The sequence below is a fragment of the Hyla sarda genome, unplaced genomic scaffold, assembly GCF_029499605.1.
Source record: "Hyla sarda isolate aHylSar1 unplaced genomic scaffold, aHylSar1.hap1 scaffold_85, whole genome shotgun sequence".
NCBI classification, from domain to species: domain Eukaryota; kingdom Metazoa; phylum Chordata; class Amphibia; order Anura; family Hylidae; genus Hyla; species Hyla sarda.
This window is the reverse complement of record NW_026610877.1, coordinates 36,251-44,903: the sequence shown is the minus strand read 5'-3', so window position 1 is coordinate 44,903 and position 8,653 is coordinate 36,251. Positions and strand designations below refer to the sequence as shown.

The following is an 8,653-nucleotide window of genomic DNA, read 5'->3' as shown; positions in this document are numbered from 1 at the left end:
ATGGTAGATGTTTGGTGTTTCCACCCATGGTGGATGTTTGGTGTTTCCACCCATGGTAGATGTTTTGTGTTTTCCCTTCATAGATGTTTTGTGTTTCCCCCGTGGTAGATGTTTGGTGTTTCCTCCCATGGTAGATGTTTGGTGTTTTCCCGTGGTAGATGTTTGGTGTTTTCCCGTGGTAGATGTTTGGTGCTTCCTCCCGTGGTAGATGTTTGGTGTTTCCCCCATGGTAGATGTTTGGTGTTTCCCCCATGGTAGATGTTTGGTGTTTCCCCCGTGGTAGATGTTTGGTGTTTCCTCCTATGGTAGATATTTGGTGTTTCCACCCATGGTAGATGTTTGGTGTTTTCCCGTGGTAGATGTTTGGTGTTTTCCTGTGGTAGATGTTTGGTGTTTACTCATCTGGTGGATGTTTGATGTTTCCTCCTCTGATAGATGTTTGGTGTTTCCACCCATGGTAGATGTTTGGTGTTTTCCGGTGGTAGATATTTGGTGTTTCCTCCTATGGTAGATGTTTGGTGTTTTCCCATGGTAGATGTTTGGTATTTTCCCGTGGTAGATGTTTGGTGTTTCCTCCTATGGTAGATATTTGGTGTTTCCACCCATGGTAGATGTTTGGTGTTTTCCCGTGGTAGATGTTTGGTGTTTTCCTGTGGTAGATGTTTGGTGTTTACTCATCTGGTGGATGTTTGATGTTTCCTCCTCTGATAGATGTTTGGTGTTTCCTCCTATGGTAGATGTTTGGTGTTTCCCCCGTGGTAGATATTTGGTGTTTCCTCCTATGGTAGATGTTTGGTGTTTTCCCATGGTAGATGTTTGGTATTTTCCCGTGGTAGATGTTTGGTGTTTCCTCCTATGGTAGATGTTAGGATGTTTCCACCCATGGTAGATGTTTGGTGTTTTCCCGTGGTAGATGTTTGGTGTTTCCACCCGTGGTAGATGTTTGGTGTTTTCCCATGGTAGATGTTAGGTGTTTTCCCGTGGTAGATGTTTGGTGTTTCCTCCTATGGTAGATGTTTGGTGTTTTCCTGTGGTGGATGTTTGGTGTTTTCTCGTGGTGGATGTTTGGTGTTTTCCCGTGGTAGATGTTTGGTGTTTTCCCGTGGTAGATGTTTGGTGTTTTCCCGTGGTAGATGCTTGGTGTTTTCCCATGGTAGATGTTTGGTGTTTTCCCTTGGTAGATGTTTGGTGTTTTCTCGTGGTAGATGTTTGGTGTTTCCTCCTATGGTAGATGTTTGCTGTTTTCCCGTGGTAGATGTTTGGTGTTTTCCCGTGGTAGATGTTTGGTGTTTTCTCGTGGTAGATGTTTGGTGTTTTCCCATGGTAGATGTTTGGTGTTTACGCGTGGTAGATGTTTGGTGTTTCCACCCATGGTAGATGTTTGGTGTTTTCCCTTGGTAGATGTTTGGTATTTTCCTGTGGTAGAAGCTCGGTGTTTCCTCCTATGGTAGATGTTTGGTGTTTCCACCCGTGGTAGATGTTTGGTGTTTTCTCGTGGTGGATGTTTGGTGTTTTCCCGTGGTGGATGTTTGGTGTTTTCCCATGGTGGATGTTTGGTGTTTTCCCGTGGTAGATGTTTGGTGTTTCCACCCATGGTAGATGTTTGGTGTTTTCCCGTGGTAGATGTTTGGTGTTTTCCCGTGGTAGATGTTTGGTGTTTTCCCGTGGTAGATGTTTGGTGTTTTTCCATGGTGGATGTTTGGTGTTTCCACCCATGGTAGATGTTTGGTGTTTTATCCTATGGTAGATGTTTGGTGTTTTCCCTTGGTAGATGTTTGGTATTTTCCTGTGGTAGATGTTTGGTGTTTCCACCTGTGGTAGATGTTTGGTGTTTTCTCGTGGTTGATGTTTGGTGTTTTCCCCTGGTGGATGTTTGGTGTTTTCCCGTGGTAGATGTTTGGTGTTTTCCCGTGGTAGATGTTTGGTGTTTTCTCGTGGTGGATGTTTGGTGTTTTCCCATGGTGGGTGTTTGGTGTTTTCCCATGGTAGATGTTTGATGTTTTCTCGTGGTAGATGTTTGGTGTTTTCCCGTGGTAGATGGTTGGTGTTTTCCCATGGTAGATGGTTGGTGTTTTCTCGTGGTGGATGTTTGGTGTTTTCCGATGGTGGATGGTTGGTGTTTTCCCGTGGTGGATGTTTGGTGTTTTCCCGTGGTAGATGGTTGGTGTTTTCCCGTGGTGGATGTTTGGTCTTTTCCCGTGGTAGATGGTTGGTGTTTTCCCGTGGTGGATGTTTGGTGTTTTCCCGTGGTAGATGGTTGGTGTTTTCCCGTGGTGGATAGTTGGTGTTTTCCCGTGGTAGATGTTTGGTGTTTTCTCGTGGTGGACGTTTGGTGTTTTCCCGTGGTAGATGTTTGGTGTTTTCCCGTGGTGGATGTTTGGTGTTTTCCCGTGGTAGATGGTTGGTGTTTTCCCGTGGTGGATAGTTGGTGTTTTCCCGTGGTAGATGTTTGGTGTTTTCTCGTGGTGGATGTTTGGTGTTTTCCCGTGGTAGATGTTTGGTGTTTTCCCGTGGTAGATGTTTGGTGTTTTCCCATGGTGGATGTTTGGTGTTTTCCCGTGGTAGATGGTTGGTGTTTTCCCGTGGTGGATAGTTGGTGTTTTCCCGTGGTAGATGGTTGGTGTTTTCCCGTGGTGGATGTTTGGTGTTTTCCCGTGGTAGATGGTTGGTGTTTTCCCGTGGTGGATAGTTGGTGTTTTCCCGTGGTAGATGTTTGGTGTTTTCTCGTGGTGGATGTTTGGTGTTTTCCCGTGGTAGATGTTTGGTGTTTTCCCGTGGTAGATGTTTGGTGTTTTCCCATGGTGGATGTTTGGTGTTTTCCCATGGTGGATGTTTGGTGTTTTCCCGTGGTAGATGTTTGGTGTTTTCCCGTGGTAGATGGTTGGTGTTTTCCCATGGTGGATGTTTGGTGTTTTCCCGTGGTAGATGGTTGGTGTTTTCCCGTGGTAGATGGTTGGTGTTTTCCCGTGGTAGATGTTTGGTGTTTTCCCGTGGTGGATGTTTGGTGTTTTCCCATGGTAGATGGTTGGTGTTTTCCCGTGGTAGATGGTTGGTGTTTTCCCGTGGTAGATGTTTGGTGTTTTCCCATGGTGGATGTTTGGTGTTTTCTCGTGGTGGATGTTTGGTGTTTTCTCGTGGTGGATGTTTGGTGTTTTCTCGTGGTGGATGTTTGGTGTTTTCCCATGGTAGATGTTTGGTGTTTTCTCGTGGTGGATGTTTGGTGTTTTCCCGTGGTAGATGGTTGGTGTTTTCCCGTGGTGGATGTTTGGTGTTTTCCCGTGGTAGATGGTTGGTGTTTTCCCGTGGTGGATGTTTGGTGTTTTCCCGTGGTAGATGTTTGGTGTTTTCCCGTGGTAGATGGTTGGTGTTTTCCCATGGTGGATGTTTGGTGTTTTCCCATGGTAGATGGTTGGTGTTTTCCCGTGGTAGATGTTTGGTGTTTTCCCATGGTGGATGTTTGGTGTTTTCTCATGGTAGATGTTTGGTGTTTTCCCGTGGTAGATGGTTGGTGTTTTCCCGTGGTGGATGGTTGGTGTTTTCCCGTGGTGGATGGTTGGTGTTTTCCCGTGGTGGATGGTTGGTGTTTTCCCGTGGTAGATGGTTGGTGTTTTCCCGTGGTGGATGGTTGGTGTTTTCCCATGGTAGATGTTTGGTGTTTTCTCGTGGTAGATGTTTGGTGTTTTCCCGTGGTAGATGTTTGGTGTTTTCCCGTGGTGGATGTTTGGTGTTTTCCCATGGTGGATGTTTGGTGTTTTCCCGTGGTAGATGGTTGGTGTTTTCCCGTGGTGGATGTTTGGTGTTTTCCCGTGGTAGATGGTTGGTGTTTTCCCGTGGTGGATGTTTGGTGTTTTCCCATGGTGGATGTTTGGTGTTTTCCCATGGTAGATGGTTGGGGTTTTCCCGTGGTGGATGTTTGGTGTTTTCCCGTGGTAGATGGTTGGTGTTTTCCCGTGGTGGATGGTTGGTGATTCCTCTTCTGGTGGACGTGATCTTGAAGCTGACTGACATGCGGGCCGGGTCACCGCGGGCGTCAGCGTTAAATGCGGTCCTTTGTTGCTGGGTCATACGTTTCTCTCCATCTTCTCGCACTGTGACTGATTGTCCGGGGAGGACACTGAACAGAACCGTCCTTTGTCTTCCTCCACGTCTCAGTCATCCATCACAAATCTGGTTAAAGAGCGGAGTTCTGATGATTGTGAAGTCTCCTATTCTTCTTGGCTCCATTTCTCCTCCCGATTCTTCAGGGAGAACTAAAAAAAGATGAAAGTCTGCGGATTCCTCATCCTGGGGGTCATTCACATCTAGCCGGAGTGTTTGGGCTCCTGTGCCAGGCTTCGTGACTAAGTGTCATGCACCACCCAACTTCACACGCAACTGGTCGAAACCGGGAAACGGCAGAGGGCGGCTACCTGCGACTTCTGGGGTCATCCACAACCCCTGATACTCCGCAGCCCCCAGGACTTACATGGGTTCTCCGCTTCTATATCAATATAAATATTCAGTTCCCACTATAGGGAAGATCTCCGCTTGCTGTTAGTGAATAGGAACATTCTTGGTTACATTCAGGTTAGAAAACTTCTGCTAACTTACAGCTGAGGGTTTGTTACAGTTGTTTCCCGACTGGTCTTTAGATTGATACATTTTACTAGAGACAGATGAGTTCTATAATGTGAGCTTACAGAGGATTGTAGTTATTCCTGAAATTGTGATGTCATACAGGGGGTGGGGCTATGATCACATGTCATTATATTACTATTATATTATATCAGTGATATCATACAGGGGGCGGGGCTGTGATCACATGTCATTATATTACTATTATATTATATCAGTGATGTCATACAGGGGGCGGGGCTGTGATCACATGTCATTATATTACTATTATATTATATCAGTGATATCATACAAGGGGTGGGGCTATGATAACATGTCATTATATTACTATTATATTATATCAGTGATATCATACAGGGGGCGGGGCTGTGATCACATGTCATTATATTACTATTATATTATATCAGTGATGTCATACAGGGGGCGGGGCTATGATCACATGTCATTATATTACTATTATATTATATCAGTGATATCATACAGGGGGCGGGGCTGTGATCACATGTCATTATATTACTATTATATTATATCAGTGATGTCATACAGGGGGCGGGGCTGTGATCACATGTCATTATATTACTATTATATTATATCAGTGATATCATACAAGGGGTGGGGCTATGATAACATGTCATTATATTACTATTATATTATATCAGTGATATCATACAGGGGGCGGGGCTGTGATCACATGTCATTATATTACTATTATATTATATCAGTGATGTTATACAGGGGGCGGGGCTGTGATCACATGTCATTATATTACTATTATATTATGTCAGTGATGTCATACAGGGGGCGGGGCTGTGATCACATGTCATTATATTACTATTATATTATATCAGTGGAGTCATATAGGGGGCGGGGCTGTGATCACATGTCATTATATTACTATTATATTATATCAGTGGAGTCATATAGGGGGCGGGGCTGTGAGCACGTCATTATACTACTATTTTATTATATCAGTGATGTCATACAGGGGGCGGGGCTGTGATCACATGTCATTATATTACTATTATATTATATCAGTGATGTCATATAGAGGGCGGGGCTTTGATCACATGTCATTATATTACTATTATATTATATCAGTGATGTCATACAGGGGGCGGGGCTGTGATCACATGTCATTATATTACTATTTTATAATATCAGTGATGTCATACAGGGAGTGGGGCTGTGATCACATGTCTTTATATCAGTGATGTCATACAGGAGGCGGGGCTGTGATCACATGTCATTATATTACTATTATATTATATCAGTGATGTCATACAGGGGGCGGGGCTGTGATCACATGTCATTATATTACTATTATATCAGTGATGTCATACAGGGGGTGGGGCTGTGATCACATGTCATTATATTACTATTATATTATATCAGTGATGTCATACAGGAGGCGGGGCTGTGATCACATGTCATTATATTACTATTATATTATATCAGTAATGTCATAGAGGGGGCGGGGCTGTGATCACATGTCATTATATTACTATTATATTATATCAGTGATGTCATACAGGGGGCGGGGCTGTGATCACATGTCATTATTATTGTACTATTATATTATATCAGTGATGTCATACAGGGGGTGGGGCTGTGATCTCATGTCATTATATTACTATTATATTATATCAGTGATGTCATATAGGGGGCGGGGCTGTGATTACATGTCATTATATTACTATTATATTAGATCAGTGATGTCATACAGGGGGTGGGGCTGTGATCACATGTCATTATATTACTATTATATTATATCAGTGATGTCATACAGGAGGCGGGGCTGTGATCACATGTCATTATATTACTATTATATTATATCAGTGATGTCACACAGAGGGTGGGGCTGTGATCACATGTCATTATATTACTATTATATTATATCAGTGATGTCACACAGAGGGTGGGGCTGTGATCACATGTCATTATATTACTATTATATTATATCAGTGATGTCACACAAGGGGCGGGGTTGTAATCACATGTCATTATATTACTATTATATTATATCAGTGATGTCATACAGGGGGCGAGGCTGTGATCACATGTCATTATATTACTATTATATTATATCAGTGATGTCATACAGGAGGCGGGGCTGTGATCACATGTCATTATCTTACTATTATATTATATCAGTGATGTCACACAGAGGGCGGGGCTGTGATCACATGTCATTATATTACTATTATATTATATCAGTGATGTCATACAGGGGGCGGGGCTGTGATCACATGTCATTATATTACTATTATATTATATTAGTGATGTCATACAGGGGGCGGGGCTGTGATCACATGTCATTATATTACTATTATATTATATCAGTGATGTCACACAGGGGGCGGGGCTGTGATCACATGTCATTATATTATTATTATTATTATATTAGTGATGTCATATAGCGATGTTCTGCAGAGAGGTTAGAGGCTTAATAATCTGCAGGATTTGTCATGACTATCGGGATCTGTAGTGATGGATGAGGAGCCGTATTTTTCCGATACGTTTTCGCTCCTCTTACCGCTGTGCCGCCACTTTCCGTAGATTTGGCATGGACTTCTTCACTGTCTGGCGTCTTCTTGCTGCGCCCGGCGCTGGTAACATTTCTAGTATGTTCCGCCTGATCTCTGAGCGCGGTGAATTAACAGCGTGGTGACAGCGACACGATATAAGGTCGGGCGGAGAGATGTGGAAACTATTCTGTGAGTCATGAAGTCTCCAGGTGATCTAATACATTTTCCAGAAGCTTCCGACTATATCCTCCGCCGTCGTCTTCGCAGGTCGCACCTCACGTAATTAAAATACGCCGAGAAAATACGTAACGACAGATACAGATGTGACCGCCTGAGATGGGAGGACATGGCGCATATTCAGACTGTACACATGTCATGGTCACATGATCATTGTTTCCTTCCATTGCCGCGGCTTTACACTGCAGCTCTTCTCTATCAGACCAAAAAGGTGGCCAATGATTTCAGCTGCTTTGTCTATTGGTCTCTGGGGTCATGTGAAATAGTCTTCTTTTCTTATTGGAGACGGAGACTCCTGCAAAACCTCTCCTCCGTGCTTCATACTTCCGCGCTGTCTCTCCGCCGTGCTTCATACTTCCGCGCTGTCTCTCCTCCGTGCTTCATACTTCCGCGCTGTCTCTCCTCCGTGCTTCATACTTCCGCGCTGTCTCTCCTCCGTGCTTCATACTTCCGCGCTGTCTCTCCTCCGTGCTTCATACTTCCGCACTGTCTCTCCTCCGTGCTTCATACTTCCGCACTGTCTCTCCTCCGTGCTTCATACTTCCGCACTGTCTCTCCTCCGTGCTTCATACTTCCGCACTGTCTCTCCTCCGTGCTTCATACTTCCGCACTGTCTCTCCTCCGTGCTTCATACTTCCGCACTGTCTCTCCTCCGTGCTTCATACTTCCGCACTGTCTCTCCTCCGTGCTTCATACTTCCGCACTGTCTCTCCTCCGTGCTTCATACTTCCGCACTGTCTCTCCTCCGTGCTTCATACTTCCGCACTGTCTCTCCTCCGTGCTTCATACTTCCGCACTGTCTCTCCTCCGTGCTTCATACTTCAGCACTGTCTCTCCTCCGTGCTTCATACTTCCGCACTGTCTCTCCTCCGTGCTTCATACTTCCGCACTGTCTCTCCTCCGTGCTTCATACTTCCGCACTGTCTCTCCTCCGTGCTTCATACTTCCGCACTGTCTCTCCTCCGTGCTTCATACTTCCGCACTGTCTCTCCTCCGTGCTTCATACTTCCGCACTGTCTCTCCTCCGTGCTTCATACTTCCGCACTGTCTCTCCTCCGTGCTTCATACTTCAGCACTGTCTCTCCTCCGTGCTTCATACTTCCGCACTGTCTCTCCTCCGTGCTTCATACTTCCGCACTGTCTCTCCTCCGTGCTTCATACTTCCGCACTGTCTCTCCTCCGTGCTTCATACTTCCGCACTGTCTCTCCTCCGTGCTTCATACTTCCGCACTGTCTCTCCTCCGTGCTTCATACTTCCGCACTGTCTCTCCTCCGTG

At 45.0% G+C, this 8,653-nt stretch overlaps 1 protein-coding gene across 1 annotated transcript; it reads right to left on the bottom strand.

Annotated features, from left to right (window-relative positions):
- Positions 1-1,733: 1,733 nt before the first annotated feature.
- On the bottom strand, positions 1,734-7,791 carry LOC130347722 (uncharacterized). Its single transcript, XM_056554669.1, has 2 exons — positions 7,732-7,791; positions 1,734-4,001 (listed from the first exon to the last, which is right to left on the bottom strand). Exons 1-2 carry the CDS (start codon positions 7,789-7,791, stop codon positions 1,734-1,736), a joined length of 2,328 nt encoding a protein of 775 aa, XP_056410644.1.
- Positions 7,792-8,653: the final 862 nt, after the last annotated feature.